Here is a 17,547-nt window from a genome sequence, read left to right as displayed (position 1 = left end):
GCTCACACACAGCCTATTGTTTCCAGCTTTTAGCGCAACATTGTAGGACACTCATCGATTTTAATGGGGCCTCGCAGACTAGTTTCGAAAATGGCGTTTCTAATGCCGTAATTTTCGAGTGCATCCACAATATGTTCTGAAATTCTGCGGTTTAACCTTCTTGTTGTAGATCTGACATATTTCAGAGTGCATGCAACATATTTAATCAGAAACAGCACTTTTTCACCATTGGCCAATGTCCAAGGGCAAATTTGATTGGCCGCAGGCAGGGCCGGATCCTGCTGCGGGCTCGGGCATGCAGAAGCCGCCCCACCCTTGGCCTTAATGTATGTTTGAATATCATAAGAACATGAACTATCATAGATGTTAAACTTCTCGGTGGTGCCTGTGTATTTACATGTCCCACATCTATTAGTTTCCTTTAAGATGTAACCATTTCTTACTCATTGCTAGAATAGTAAACATACTCCGTGATAAAACATCTCACAAAGTCTTGCCCCTGTTAGGGTGGTTTCACATCTACACCGGGGATTCCGCTGTTCTGCTTTGTTCGGGAAGCAGGCAGGTAGAATGCCTGTGGCCAAATGGTTCTGTCTCTGGATGGAACTAACCAGCAGCGGGCAGACCTGATTGCCTATAATGGGCCCACCCACTTTCCGCCCATGCAGCGCTTTTTCTTCCTGTATTTCCAGTTGCATCTGTGATGAAACCTCCAGAAGAAGGTTCCGACGCAGATGTGAAACCAGCCTTCGCTACAAATAGATATCCATCATTTAGATCATAGCTAATATGCCATCTTGATAGAATATCGCAATATTTTTTAACCAATCCAACAATTTCCTTGTATGCATTACTGTATTGTGTAGCAATTGTCATCACAGATGTCTTAGTATTTTGAGTTTTACCTTTATTTTTCACTTGTAATAACAAACTTCTGTTTTTATTGTGGACTACATCTTTGGTTCCATTCAGAAACCAAGAAGGATAGTGGCTAGAGATGAGCGAGCATACTCGTTAAGGCAATTTACTCGAGAAAGCATCGCCTTTTTCGAGTACCTGCTGGCTTGTCCCTGAAGATTCAGGGGGGCTGCGCGGGGTGGCGGAGGGGAGCGGGGTGGAGAGAGAGAGAGATCTCTGTCTCTCCCTCCCGATCCCCTCTGCAACCTCCAGCTCACCCCAGAAACCCCCCCCCCTCCCCCCCAAATCTTCAGGGAAGAGCCAGCAGGTACTCGAAAAAGGTGATGCTCTCTCGAGTAAATCACCTTCACGAGTATGCTCGCTCATCTCTAATAGTGACAGGTAGCCAATCTATCTAAGTTTGCTTTCACACGAGTGACAAAATTGTGCGATTTTGCCGCCATGCGATAACACGGGGAAGCGCATGTATGTGAAGCCCATGTTTTCCAATGGGTTCCTTCACATTAGCGATGTTTTCTCTGATGCGATGTTGCAAGGAAAAAAAATTGCGGCATGCTCTGTCTTGCCATGATTTGTAATTTTTTTGTAGCCCATGTTTCCCAATGTTGCCTCCTTGTTTATCGCATCACATGAACTTGAGATTTTTGTATGAATTGATACATTTTTAATATTAGAAAGTCCTATTGACTTTCGTGATTAAAAATGGTGAGATTTTACGTTTGATTTTATCGCAAGCCGCTGTGATGTGATGCAAGAACATGCTCACAAAAAAGCAGTGATGTCACTGAAAAATCGCGGGAACAAAGGCGCAATTTTGCTGCGATTTTCTCATGGCAAAATTCGCTGTCGCCCGTGTCGAAGAGGCCAAAAGCTGACTTCTTTGTATTTCATATACAAATTTTTTTATATCTGACAAAGACCTCAATCCGAGGTCAAAACATGTAATTCTACTAAGAAAATTCCAGAGTTCACCAACAGCCCTAGCACACTTTTGGGCAGCGCCATTGACAGCTGTCATTTTCTCTCATATCCTCATCATTGGTCTGAACCAGACAGCAGCCCTTGGGAAGGTCACTCAACAGCTTAGCTTGCAGCTCATGGTTCCATCAACAGAGGTCTATGACACGGAGATGAGATAAGTGGAGTTATGGCGATGCATGACACAACCTGTTATGGTGAGAGGACACATCAGTTCACTTATTTTTGTCCTAGCGGTTATTCTAATACTACACGTAGATCGCACCAGTTTTTTCACCTCTTTTTTTCCTAACTATTGCTATGGTCCCACATTGCTGTCCAAGCAGTAAACACAAAGCATAACAGAATGATACATGGATAAAAGGAAAAGTCATTGAACAGATATACAATGGATTTTAAAAGTCTACACGCCTCTGTTAAAATGCCAGGTTTTTGTTATGTTAAAATATACGACAACAATGAATCATTTCAGAATTATTTCCACCTTAATGCGACCCGTTATCTGCAGAATTCCATTGAAAAACAACAAATATTTCAGGGTTGAAAATTAAAAAAAAAACTAAAATAATGTGGTTACATAAATATATACACCCTAAAGCTAATACTTTGTTGATGCCCCTTTTGACTTCATGACAGCATTCAGTATTTTTGGTTCGGTTTCTATCAGTATGGCACAGCTTGACTTGGCAATTTTTGCCCACTCTTCCTTGGAAAAGTCTCCAAATTTGTCAGATTGCAAAGGAATCTCGTGTGTAACGCCCCCTTCTTCAAGTCAACCCACAGATCTTCAATGGGATTCAGGTCTGGGTTCTGGCTCGGCCATTCCAAAACTTTGACCTTCTTCTGGGGAAGTCCTTCTTTATTAATTTGAGGGTATGCTTTGGGTCGTTGTTGTACTGAACGATGAAATTCCTCTTCAACTTCACCTTTTGAGCACAGGCCTGAAGGTTTTGTGCCAAAATGGACTGATATTTGCAACTGTTCATAGTTCCTCCAAAGCATAATACTGCCTCCACCATCTTCACTGCGGGTTTGGTATTCTTCTGGCGACTCGTAGTGTTGGCTTTGCCAGAAAAAAAACCTCTTGGAATTATGTCCAAAAACTTCCCCCTTGGTCTTATCAGACATAACACGTTCTTCCACATACTTCTGGCAGACTTGATGTAGGTTTTGGTAGAACATATCCAGGCTTGGATGTTTTTCTTTGTTAGAAAAGGCTTCCGACTTGCCCCCCTCCCCCACAGACCAGACATATGAAGAATACAGGAGATGGTTGTCACATGCACTACCCAACCAGTACTTGCCAGAAACTCCTGCAGCTCCTTTAATGTTGCTGTAGGCCTCTTGGCACCCTCCCGGCCCAATTCTCTTCTGGTCTTTTCATCAATTTTTGAGGGATGTCCAGTTATTGGTAATGTCACTGGTGTGCCAAATGTAATCCAGTTCGTCTTCACTGTGTTCCATGGTACATGTAATGCCTTGGAGAGGTTTTGATCCCCTTCTCCTGACTGATACCTTTCCACAATCAGATCTCTTTGATGTGTTGTAAGCTTTTTATGGACCAAGAAAATGTCAGGAAAATCCTTCTAGATGAGCTGAACGTTATATGGGGTCAATCAGAATCCCTGTAAATGATGGCAGCAGAGTGCTGACTACTATTTAACACAAGTTTAAATGTGATTGGCTAATTTTTAACACAACCACATCCCCAAATATGAAAGGGTGTTCACACGTATGCAACAACATTATTTTAGTCTTGTCATTTTTATTTTTTTTACCCTAAAAGATTTCTGTTTGTTTTTCAATGGTGATAAATCGGAAATGATTCATCTTTGTTGGATTTTTTTAACATGACAAAAACATGGCATTTAACAGGTGTTTGTAGTCTAACTACTACAATATGATAGGGCTCTACCTTGTGGTAGAGATAGGGAGTGCAACAGTTTACATTGTCAGCTCTGCAAACTGCATGTGACATACTGGTAGAGATGAGCGAGCACCAAAATGCTCGGGTCCGCGTTATTCGAGTCAAGCTTTTCGTAAAATTCGAGAGCTCTACTCGAGTAACAAACCCCATTGACTACAATGTGAGACTCGAGCATTTTTGTATGTGGGACGCTGGGTGCCGAGCTTTTTTTTTTCCCTAGGTCTCTGTCTCTGTCTGTCTCTCTCTCATCGCGGTGGGGAGGGGCCAAAACAGGCATGTCACAGTGGAGAGGAGCCAAAAACTGGGGTGGGGTCAAACACGGCTTGATGCTCGTTTGAGTAACGAGCACGATCGAGTACGCTAATACTCGAACGAGCATCAAGCTCAACAGAGTACGTTCGCTCAACTCTACATACTGGACTTCTTCACAGATTTGTGAAGTCGCATGTTCAAGTATCTGTGGAGACTTATGCTGGACAACAAATCAATGCATACACGGATGTTTGTGTATAGGTGTGAACTTAATCGCCAATAAACTTACCAGTTATGTCATGCTCTTTGAACGATTCATTGTAGAGTTGATGTTGGTTCGGGCAATGCTTCTTAAGCCACTTGCATACATCATGTTGTGTCCAGAACGCTACTGGTTTGGTTCCTTTAATAATAGGCTGAAAAATAAGAGATTACACAGTAAAACTTTTGTAACCATGTGACATTTCATATGGGATTAACTAAATTGGAAATAGTTGTAATGGCAGAACATTTGTATTAGAGATTGGTATGTTGGTAGTTATTAGCACCGGCATTCATTCAACCCGAATAATTACTCTTATCAGATACCTGGTAAGAGAACGGTAAATGCGAGATGTTGCCAAATTCAATAAGATCTAGCACTTATTTTATCATAAGCAGAAACACAACTTTCCATTATTGTCGCCTCCAACTGGCTGTCTATCAATGACTATGTACTGATTAGTGGGTGTCTTTGTAATCCACGACAGTGTAGCGATCTTATGGTGCACGACGGTACAACTTCCCAATTAATAAGTCATAGAATGCAGACAGTGATTTTTTTTGGATATATAATATATATTAATAAAAATATAAAACTTTGGGACTGATGTGGCTGGAAGCCGCGGACAACCTAAAACACATGGAGGAACTTTATGCCAAAGAAGAGATGCAATTTTCTAAATTTTACGATACCTGGGTGGTTTGGCTACAGTGTGTTATCGCTCAAAATTCGCTCAAAAACAGTCTTGAGCAATAAACATTGTGTGTAACTGCACTTACATCGTGCAGTTTTCGCTATGCTGTCGCTCATAGTTGTGTTTCAGCGTGCTGAAAGATGACGATGAGCCTTATCAGGAATTCACAGCGGGATACAGCTGATACTATTGTTTCAGCTGTATCCCGCTCCCTGATGACAGCTGGGTATGAAGAACAGAGCGGTCCAGCTCTGTTCTCCATACTTGGCAGGGAGCGCTCAGATGTATAACAGCCGGGTGCTCCGTGCAGAAAACATCTGGATGCAAAAGACAAGCGGGGACACCCCACTTGTCTTCTGCATCCTCCGTTGGCAGCGCAAGGTGATTGTTCATCCTGAGCGATTATCTTGGGCTGCAAATGACACAATGATAATCGCTCAAAAGTCGCTTGAGCGACCTCCTTTGAGCAATAATTATTGTGTCTTAATGGTCCTTTACAGGTGTGTCCCTTTAAGTGGAAAGGAAATCTCACATTCCAGGATGCAGAGAACAGGCACTATCTCAGCACATTCAATATTCAGGTGGCGCTAGGTACATTAGTGAACTATATTTAAATATATTCAAAGATTTTCAACTTCCTGGTAGAAAGACATCATTTCTATTTTGGGCACAAAGCCACCGAGGAATCTCCAGGGAAAAATATGTTCATAGTTATGGAATTCAAACAAAACCGGCGTCAGCGTGGAACAAGAAAACAACAAGATGAGAAAAAAACTTCAAAAGATGAGCCAGTCAGTGGTAGTGGGGAATTAAAGCTGTATAATGTGTATATTCATTCCATCATCAGCCCAGTTCTGACAACTGGGAGGGAAAACGTCAATGTCCACTTGAGTTGTTAATGGGTTCAAAAAACATTCTTCAAACTTAATAACTATTAATCTTTAGAGGGGAGAAGTCAGCAGTCAGCTACGGATGAAAGCACTTTAGATACAGGGTAGACCGCTAAGACAAAAAAGGAGCGCCCAGTGAACAGCATTCTTCTGGGAAGGAACAATCTGCTGTGAGTAACATGACTTCAGGACACTAGTCATTACTACTGCCTATCAGAGATACAGCGCCCCATCAGAGACAGGACATCTTGCTCTAGGAATGAACGCATTCTCCCATATTGGAGATTCAGATTAGAGCTTCTGCTCAAACTTGGTAGGTCGTCCACTATTAGAGATGAGTGAGCGTACTCGCTAAGGCAAACTACTCGAGCGAGTAGTGCCTTATGCAAGTACCTGCCTGCTCGTCTCAAAAGATTCAGGTGCCGGCGGGGGAGAGCGGTGAGTTGTGGGAGTGAGCAGGGGGGGGTGGGAGAGAGAGAGTGAGAGAGAGATCTCCCCTCCGTTCCTCCCTGCTCTCCCACGCTGCTCCCCGCCAGCACCCGAATCTTTTGAAACGAGCGGGCAGGTACTCGCATAAGGCACTACTCGCTCGAGTAGTTTGCCTTAGCGAGTACGCTCGCTCATCTCTATCCACTATCCCTCCTGACTCGCCCATATATATCCACGCTTAGCTGAGAGTGCATGGGTATTAATACAGAAGGAAATAAGCTACTGCAAAACACCCCTGGCAGAGCCTTCTCTCGTACAGTTACAGTGAGTCCAGAAAGTCTTCAGATCCTTATACTTTTACATTTTGTTAAATCATTCTGTACTCAATACTCCATAATGACCAAGTGAAAACAGAATGTTAGAAATTTTTGTAATTTTTTAAAAATAACAAAAAAAAACCCTAACATTTTGCATTGACAGAAGTATTCACACCCAGACAGTGATTACAGCTTTCAGTCTTCTTTGGTATGATGCCATTAGGTTTACACACCTGGATTTGGGGATTTTCTGCCATTCATTTCTGCAGATCCTCTCAAGCTCTGTCAGGTTGGGTGGGGGCTGTCCGCAGACAACCATTTTCAGGTCCTTCCAGAGATGTTAGACTAGATTCAAGGCAAGGCTCAAGCTGGGCCACTCAAGAACAGTCACATACCGTAGTTTCCCTAAGCCCCTCCTGTGTTGTCCTGGCTGTGTGCTTAGGGTCATTGTCTTGTTGGAAGGTGAACCTTCCGCCCAGTCTGAGGTCCCCTGTGTTCTGGATCAGGTTTTCATTAGGAATACCTCTGCACTTCCATCAATCTTGACTAATTTTCTGTCCTACTTGCTGAAAAACACCCCAACAGCATGATGCTGACACCACCTTGCCTCACTGTAGGGATGGTATTGTGTAGATGATGAGCAGTGTTTGGTTTCCTCTAGATAGAACACTTAGAGTTGAGGTCAAAAAGCTCTATATTTGTTTTATCAGTCCAGAGAATCTTGTTTCTCACAGCCTGAGAGTCCTTTAGCTGCTTTTTGGCTGAGAAGAGGCTTCTTTCTGGTCACTGCCACAACGTCCAGATTGGTGGAGCGCTGCAATGATGGTTGACCTACTGGGAATTTCTCCCATTTGCACACAGGATCTTTGGAGCTCAGCCAGTGTGACCATTGGGTTCTTGGTCATCCCTCTTACTAAGACTCTTCTCTCCCAATTACTTAGTTTGGTGGGTCGCCAGCTCTAGGAAGAGTCCTGGTTGTTTCAAACTTTTTCCATGTAAGAATCATGGAGGCTGCTGTGATCTTAGGAACTTTCAGCGCAGCAGAAATATTTGTAGCCTTCTCCAGATCTGTGCCTCCACACAATCCGGTCTCTACACTCTACGGGTAGTTCTTTGCTCGTCGTGGCTGTGTTTTGGCTCTGATATGCATTGTGAGCTGTGAGACCTTATATAGACAGGAGGCTCTTTAAAATGATGTCCAATCAACAGAATTTACCACATGCTTTTAGTAAGAGCATCATCTAAACTTCTAAAATATCCTTGTTGGTACCAGAAGTATGGCATATTGTGGGGCTGGAGGACAAACTAAAGGCCATCCCAAGAAGTCACGGAATCACTACTGTTACCTGGATGTAGTGAGCTTTTAAAAGTATGATTTTTCCTATGAATGGACTCTACGGTAATAGAAGACAAAATGTCTATTGTTACAGAATTAGGATGATGCCATCATGGTATTGGAGTCTACCAATTAAGAATCCATTTGATACACAGAATTTAGGTATATCATTGATTCAAAATTATTCTAAGTGCAATAATGGAATATCTAAGGTAATCTTATGTAGCATTAAAAACGATCAAGCTGTGAAAAATCATTGGTCTTTTAGAAAATGAATAAGGACAATTATATTGAAGTTGGACATAACAAGAGACATAATAAACCAGAATTTATAGCCTTGAAAATGCTTCACAAGTCAAGTGAAATCCAAAAAATAAAAGATTTAAGTGGGCAATTTTCCATTCAGTCCAGAAAAGCCCACAATCCATTAGCCTGTGTGTTGCAAAATTTTCTTTCATTGTGAGAAAATAGAAATCAATAGATTATATGGGCAGCCGTGACTTAAGGTAATACAAATAAATAAATTGTAATTGTGAATTTGCACAGTTCTTAAAAGCAATATAAAGTAAATCAATATGAAGTTCTCTGCAAATGGTATTTTCATACAGGACATAAAATACTTTGCAAATTATATCCGTTTTTTTAGACCTTGTACTGTAGGAGTAGAAGCTGACACTGCAATGCACAGATTTTAGGGGTATTTGATCTTTAACGTAGAATTAATGGAGTTCGTAAAGAAAGGACATCAATGGAATTTTATGATTACTCCACAAATACATGTAGCAGAGCCAAGTCTGGTATTGGGTACAGTTCACTGTGATGTAAAAGTGGTTTTTAGGGACTTCAGATAAAGTCCACCTATAAACACCATGTTGTTTTTACAGTAGGTGTAATATTAAATAGTGACTGAAAAGAATCCAGTCAGCCTTCATGTAAAGAAGGAAACAACCAAAAAAGGAGCTTTTCAAGCGCTTAAACAAGAAGGCAGTGAAGAGCTATAGAGAAAAATAAATAATGTAAAAAGGAGGTAAAAGGAGCAAAAGAGAGTAAAACTAAACTTAAGCTGTTCTTCAACTATATAACTAGTAAAAAGATTAAAACAGAAAAAGTGTTGGCAACTTAAAAAATAACGCGCAAAGAATTATGGAGAGCGATTAAGAGAAAGCAAATGATTAAATAGTTTATTCTCTAGTGTATTCATATAGGAAAATGAAATGCCAGGTGAAATACAGAGTGATAATGTAAACTCTACATTAAATTTAGTCTAACCCAAGAAGAAATGCAAAGCTACCTTCAAAAGAATAAAGAGACTTAGCCACCATTTTCTTGCAACCCTCAAAAAAAGCGCCACAAGGTAGTGCCTGTCACATTGATTACAGTGATATGTACGCTGTGTAGATCTGTGCAGCAATTTTGGAGAAACTGGTGTTTTATCAGCCAAGCATAGGACAGTACCTGCATATTCATTAGCTACAGCCCTGCCATGCCCACCCCACCCACTGACTGGCAGCTTTCTTACTATCTGCAGTAATAAGCAGAGAGCTGTCAATCAGTGGCTGGAGGGCAGAGTGGGTAGCATTGGCCTGCAGCTCATGAATATCAGGGACTACTTTAAGTAGTCTTCTATGCATATGCTATTATTGATAAAATGCAAGTTTCTCAAAAACGACTGCACATATACATATAGCTGACATATCACTGCCATCAGTGTGACTGTCACTATCCTGTGCTGCCCTCAGATAAGGGGACTTCAGAAGTATGGTGACAGAGTATCTTTAAAACAGACAAATTGCTGGGTCCCGATGGCATAAACTACTAGGTTCCAATGGGATTAAGTAACGTAATAGACGAACCATTGTTTCATATAATTACTATAATACTGCCCCCTATGTACAAAAATATAACTACAATAATACTGTCCCCTATGTACAACTACTGTAATACTGTCTTCTATGTACAAGAATCATAAAATGGTAAAGTTGGAAGGGACCTCCAGAGTCATCGGGTCCAACCCCCTGCTCAGTTCAGGAACACTAAATCATCTCAGACAGATAGTTGTCCAGTCTTTGTTTGAACACTTCCATTGAAGAAGAGCTCACCACCTCCTGTGGCAACAAGTTCCACTCATTGATCACCCTTCACTGTCCGAAAGTTCTTTATTTGTAGACAGCTACTAAGTCTCCTCTCAGCCTTTCTTTTGCAAGCTAAACATTCCCAGATCCTTTAAACGTTCCTCATAGGACATGATTTGCAGACCGCTCACCATCTTGGTAACTGTTCTCTGAACCTGCTTTGATTTGTTTATGTCTTTTTTAAATTAGTGTGCCCAGAACTGGACACAGTATTCCAGATGTGGTCTGACTAAGGAAGAGTAGAGGCGGATAATGACCTCACGTGATCTAGACTCTATACTTCTCTTAATACATCCCAGAATTGTATTTGCCTTTTTTGCTGCTGCATCACATTGTTGACTCATGTTCAGTCTAAGATCTATTAGTATACCAAAGTCTTTTTCACATGTGCTGCTGCCCAACTCCTCCCATTCTGTATGTGCTTTTTTCATTTCTCTTGCCTAGAAGTAGGACTTTGCCTTTCTCCTTGTTAAATACCATTCTGTTAGTTGCTGCCCAGTGTGCAGGCTTTTCTAGATCTTCTTGAATACGCTCTCTCTGATGTTAGCTATCCCTCCTAGCTTGTCGGCAAATTTGATCAGTTTTTCATCAATTCTCTCCTCCTGATCATTGATAAAAATGTTGAACAACACTGGGCCTAGGACAGAGTCTTGTGGTACCCCACCTGATACATTCTTCCACTTGGATGAGCAGCCATTTATGACCACTCTTTGAGTACGATCACTCAGTTGTGAATCCACCTAACAGTTGCCTTGTCAATCCCATATTTGGTCATTTTTTTAATAAGTATGGTATGAGATACTTTATCAAAGGCTTTACTAAAGTCAAGATATACTATATCCATGGCATTTTCCTGATCAACCCAGTCGGTGATTCTCATAGAAGGAAATTAGATTTGTCTGGCATGACTTGTTTGTTACAAACCCATGCTGGCTCTGGTTAATTACTCCATTTTTATCAAAGTCTTTCATACATGCTGCCTAATAATTTGTTCAAATATCTTTCCTGGTATAGAGGTCAGGCTCACAGGCCTGTAGTTTCCTGGATCCTTTTCCAATCTTCTAGGACTTCTCCTGTTCTTTAGAAATTTTCACAGATTATGGCGAGTGGTTCAGCAATTACCTCCACTGCTTCCTTTAGTATCCTAGGATGTAATTCAACTGGACCTTGAGACTTGAATTCATTTAAGTTAGCAAAGTGTTCCCTCACCATCTCTCTGCTAATAGATAGGGGAATAAAAGAATGCAGGATAATAGCCCAGAGAAGATCAGTTGATGTCCCATCTACCTTCTGAGAGAAAACAGATACAAAGATGCATCTTGTAAGCATCCAATAGCATCTTTGACTTTTCTTTTGCTTTTGACACACATCCAAAATCCTTTATTGCAAGCCTCAATTCATCATTAGCTTTTCTGACACTTGCCCTACAGTTTCTGCAAATAGCATTATATTCTTCTTTAGATATCCCCCCCTCTTTCCATTTGATAAACATATTTTTCTTCCTTTTAACATGTGTGCAAGTTCTGTGTTCATCCATCCCAGTCTCTTTGAATGCTTCACCTTCTTCCTTCTTTTAGAGATGGTTAAAATCCGCTTTTCTGAAATCCAACCTTGAGGTCTGAGTTTTCTCAGGTCTTCCTCCTCTTTTTATCCAAAATTCAAGGATATCATGATCACTGCGTCCTAAGGTCCCATCCACCCTTACTTCCTTAACCATTCCCTCCCTGTTGGTAAAAATTAGGTCCAAGATAGTAGATCCTCTTATTTTATCTAAGAGCGGATAAACATTTGTTGGATCCATTACTTTTACCTGAGAGAGATTCCCAAGAAAGGTCTGTATAGTTAAATCTCCCATGATCACTATGTCATGCTTTTTTGAGACCTTGGCCATCTGATGTAGAAAGTGTTCATGAATATCTTCTGCTTGTACAGGCAGCCTATAGTAAGTGCCTAAAACAGTGTCCTTTCTGTTGTTCTCTCCTTGTATTCTTACCCAAACAGTTTCTACAGAACTCCCATGCTCTGAAGCTTGAATCTCGGTAGAGATGAGTGTTTTCCTAACATACAATGCGACACCTCTTCCCTTTTTTTATCTGTTTCTTATAGATAAGTTATATCCCTCAAGTCTTGTATTCCAATCACGTGCATCATTCCACCAAGTTTCTTTGATGCCTATGCCATCATATTTCTTTTTTTGTGTTAGGAGCTCCAATTCTCCTTGTTTGTTTCCCATGCTCTGTGCATTTGTATAAAACTATTTTAGTTTGTGATCGGTGTCTCTTGCTCCTCTACTTTCCTTCTGATTTTTTTTGTGTTTATTCTTTCTTTCCACTTCTAATAGCAAGGTTCTCCTATATATTAATTGGCTGTATATATTTACCTGGCCTTTCACTTAGCTTCCCATATTGTTCTAGTTTAAAGTTCTCCTAATGAGTGAAGAAAGGTGCCCACCAAATATATGCTTCCCTGTTTTTCTAAGGTGCAAGCCATCTATAGCAAGCAGTCCATCAAATAGGTAATTCACTGCATGGTCTAGAAATCCAAATCTTTGCTAACGGCACCATCAACGTAGCCAGTTGTTCACCTCTAGAATCCTGTTCCATCTTCTTTTTCCATGGCCATCCACTGGGAGAATGTATGAGAAGACTACCTGCGCTCCTAGTTCCTTCACCTTCTTTCCAAGGTGTTCAAAGTTTCTGCAGATAGTTGCAAAGTCCTTTTTTGTAGTGTAATTTGTCCCTTCATGTATTAGTAGAAATGGGTGGTGTTCTGTAGGACTAAAGAGTCTTGACAGCTAATCAGCACATCTTTGATTTGTGCACCTGGAAGACAGCACACATCTCGTGAGGTGTCAGGTCTGCAGACAGCAGCCTCTGTTCCTCTCAATACAGAATCCCCCACAACAACCACTCTCCTTTTCTTCTTCACAACAGCACTACTTTTTCTCCATTTAAGAGGACTGTGTGCTTACTACACAGTTCTTTGTGGGTAGAGCAATTTCTTTGCTGTACCTCTTTCTCCTCTGCTCTGTTGTTTGTGGGTAGAATGTACAAGACTATAACTACTATAATACTGCCTCCCTATGTACAAGAATATAACTACTATAATACTGCCTCCCTATGTACAAGAATATAACTACTATAATACTGCCTCCCTATGTACAAGAATATAACTACTATAATACTGCCTCCCTATGTACAAGAATAGAACTACTATAATACTGCCTCCCTATGTACAAGAATAGAACTACTATAATACTGCCTCCCTATGTACAAGAATAGAACTACTATAATACTGCCTCCCTATGTACAAGAATAGAACTACTATAATACTGCCTCCCTATGTACAAGAATAGAACTACTATAATACTGCCTCCCTATGTACAAGAATAGAACTACTATAATACTGCCTCCCTATGTACAAGAATAGAACTACTATAATACTGCCTCCCTATGTACAAGAATAGAACTACTATAATACTGCCCCCTATGTACAAGAATAGAACTACTATAATACTGCCCCCTATGTAAAAGAATAGAACTACTATAATACTGCCTCCCTATGTACAAGAATAGAACTACTATAATACTGCCTCCCTATGTACAAGAATAGAACTACTATAATACTGCCTCCCTATGTACAAGAATAGAACTACTATAATACTGCCTCCCTATGTACAAGAATAGAACTACTATAATACTGCCTCCCTATGTACAAGAATAGAACTACTATAATACTGCCTCCCTATGTACAAGAATAGAACTACTATAATACTGCCCCCTATGTACAAGAATAGAACTACTATAATACTGCCCCCTATGTACAAGAATAGAACTACTATAATACTGCCCCCTATGTACAAGAATAGAACTACTATAATACTGCCTCCTGTGTACAAGAACATAACTACTATAATACTGCTCCCTATATACAAGAACATAACTGCTATAATACTGCCCCCTATGTACAAGAATATAACTACTATAATACTGCCCTCTATGTACAAGAATATAACTACTATAATACTGCCTTCTGTGTACAAGAATATAACTGCTATAATACTGCCTCCTATGTACAAGAATATAACTATTATAATACTGCCTCCTATGTACAAGAATATAACTACTATAATACTGCCTCCCTATGTACAAGAATAGAACTACTATAATACTGCCTCCCTATGTACAAGAATAGAACTACTATAATACTGCCTCCCTATGTACAAGAATAGAACTACTATAATACTGCCTCCCTATGTACAAGAATAGAACTACTATAATACTGCCTCCCTATGTACAAGAATAGAACTACTATAATACTGCCTCCCTATGTACAAGAATAGAACTACTATAATACTGCCTCCCTATGTACAAGAATAGAACTACTATAATACTGCCTCCCTATGTACAAGAATAGAACTACTATAATACTGCCTCCCTATGTACAAGAATAGAACTACTATAATACTGCCTCCCTATGTACAAGAATAGAACTACTATAATACTGCCTCCCTATGTACAAGAATAGAACTACTATAATACTGCCTCCCTATGTACAAGAATAGAACTACTATAATACTGCCTCCCTATGTACAAGAATAGAACTACTATAATACTGCCCCCTATGTACAAGAATAGAACTACTATAATACTGCCCCCTATGTAAAAGAATAGAACTACTATAATACTGCCTCCCTATGTACAAGAATAGAACTACTATAATACTGCCTCCCTATGTACAAGAATAGAACTACTATAATACTGCCTCCCTATGTACAAGAATAGAACTACTATAATACTGCCTCCCTATGTACAAGAATAGAACTACTATAATACTGCCTCCCTATGTACAAGAATAGAACTACTATAATACTGCCCCCTATGTACAAGAATAGAACTACTATAATACTGCCCCCTATGTACAAGAGTAGAACTACTATAATACTGCCCCCTATGTAAAAGAATATAACTACTATAATACTGCCTCCTGTGTACAAGAACATAACTACTATAATACTGCTCCCTATATACAAGAACATAACTGCTATAATACTGCCCCCTATGTACAAGAATATAACTACTATAATACTGCCCTCTATGTACAAGAATATAACTACTATAATACTGCCTTCTGTGTACAAGAATATAACTGCTATAATACTGCCTCCTATGTACAAGAATATAACTATTATAATACTGCCTCCTATGTACAAGAATATAACTACTATAATACTGCCTCCTATGTACAGGAATATGACTACTATAATACTGCTTCTTATATACAAGAAAATGACTACTATAATACTGTACCCCATGTACAAAAATATAACTACTATAATACTTCCCCCTTAGAGATGAGCGAACGTACTCGTCCGAGCTTGATATTCGTGCGACTATTAGGGTGTTCGGGATGCTCGTTACTCTTAACGAGCACCACGCGGTGTTCCGGTTACTTTCAGTTTCGTCTCTGAGACGTTAGTGCGCTTTTCTGGCCAATTGAAAGACAGGGAAGGCTTTACAACTTCCCCCTGTGACGTTCAAGCCCTATACCACCCCCCTGCTGTGAGTGGCTGGGGCGATCAGATGTCACCCGAGTATAAAAGTCGGCCCCTCCCGCGGCTCGGCTCAGATGTCTTGTGAGTTAGCTGAGGGAAAGTGCTGCTGGTGCCGGAGCTGCTGTAGGGAGAGTGTTAGTAGTGAGTGTAGGCTTCAAGAACCCCAACGGTCCTTCTCAGGGCCACACCTATCCGTGTGCAGTACTGTGGAGGGTGCTGTTAGCAGTGTTGCACAAATTTTTTTTTTTTCAAAATCGGCTGTCTGCAGAGCATTGCGCCTTGCAGTAATACTACAGGGAGAGAATTGTGTAGGCAGGGCCAGAAGACATATATTATTGATTGAATATAGTCAGTGGGCCCTCCGTTTCCCAAAAAGGGAAAAATTGTATTTGTCCTGCAGTCTTGCGCCAATTTATTTCCTGCCTGGGAAAAGTAACCGCTGTGCTGCACTTCATATAACTGCATTTCTGTGCAACACATATCTTATCTGATTCAATATAGTCAGTGGGCCCTCCGTTTCCCAAAAGGGAAACATTCTATTTGTCCTGCAGGCTTGCGCCAATTTATTTGCTGCCTGTGAAAAGTCTACGCTGTGCTGCACTTCAACCTTTGTCGCGCCAATATCAGCCGGGGAGCCACCACCAACAGCCTCACCACCACCAGCATGCGCAGACATATGATGGCCAAGCACCCCACAAGGTGGGACGAAGGCCGTTTACCGCCTCCGGTTTGCACCGCTGCCTCTCCCCCTGTGCCCCAACCTGCCACTGAGATCCAACCCCCCTCTGAGGACACAGGCACTACCGTCTCCTGGCCTGCACCCACACCCTCACCTCCGCTGTCCTCGGCCCCATCCACCAATGTCTCGCACCGCACCGTCCAGCCGTCGTTAGCGCAAGTGTTTGAGCGCAAGCACAAGTACGCCGCACGCACCCGCACGCTCAAGCGTTAACCGTCCACATAGCTAAATTTATCAGCCTTGAGATGCTGCCGTATAGGGTTGTGGAAACGGAGTCCTTCAAAAGTATGATGGAGTCGCCACTACTTTTCCCGATGTGTCGTCCCAGCCCTGCACGACCACGTCTCCGGCAACATTGTACGCGCCCTCACCAACGCGGTTACTGCCAAGGTCCACTTAACAACGGACACGTGGACAAGCACAGGCGGTCAGGGCCACTACATCTCCCTGACGGCACATTGGGTGAATTTAGTGGAGGCTGGGACAGAGTCAGAGCCTGGGACCGCTCACGTCCTACCCACACCCAGAATTGCGGGCCCCAGCTCGGTGCTGGTATCTGCGGCGGTGTATGCTTCCTCCACTAAAGCACCCTCCTCCTCCTCCTCCTCCGCAACCTCTGTCTCGCAATCAAGATGTGTCAGCAGCAGCACGTCGCCAGCAGTCGGTGTCGCGTGGCGTGGCAGCACAGCGGTGGGCAAGCGTCAGCAGGCCGTGCTGAAACTACTCAGTTTAGGAGATAAGAGGCACACGGCCCACGAACTGCTGCAGGGTCTGACAGAGCAGACCGACCGCTGGCTTGCGCCGCTGAGCCTCCAACCGGGCATGGTCGTGTGTGACAACGGCCGTAACCTGGTGGCGGCTCTGCAGCTCGGCAGCCTCACGCACGTGCCATGCCTGGCCCACATCTTTAATTTAGTGGTTCAGCGCTTTCTGAAAAGCTACCCACGCTTGTCAGACCTGCTCGGAAAGGTGCGCCGGCTCTGCGCATATTTCTGCAAGTCCCACACGGACGCTGCCACCCTGCGGACACTGCAACATCGGTTTAATCTGCCAGTGCACCGACTGCTGTGCGACGTGCCCACACGGTGGAACTCTACGCTCCACATGTTGGCCAGGCTC

At 41.9% G+C, this 17,547-nt stretch overlaps 1 protein-coding gene across 2 annotated transcripts in view; it reads right to left on the bottom strand.

Moving 5' to 3' along the window:
- Nucleotides 1–17,547, bottom strand: part of SAMD12 (sterile alpha motif domain containing 12) — a 557,529-nt gene that overhangs the window by 376,993 nt on the left and 162,989 nt on the right. For both annotated transcript variants that reach the window (XM_066578520.1, XM_066578519.1), the window contains exon 3: nt 4,365–4,491. In XM_066578520.1, the coding sequence (XP_066434617.1) occupies nt 4,365–4,491 (127 nt within the window). The remainder of the gene's footprint in view (nt 1–4,364; nt 4,492–17,547) is intronic.

This window comes from Eleutherodactylus coqui, chromosome 9 (assembly GCF_035609145.1).
Source record: "Eleutherodactylus coqui strain aEleCoq1 chromosome 9, aEleCoq1.hap1, whole genome shotgun sequence".
Taxonomy (NCBI): Eukaryota; Metazoa; Chordata; class Amphibia; order Anura; family Eleutherodactylidae; genus Eleutherodactylus; species Eleutherodactylus coqui.
This window is presented reverse-complemented; position numbering and strand designations above follow the sequence as displayed.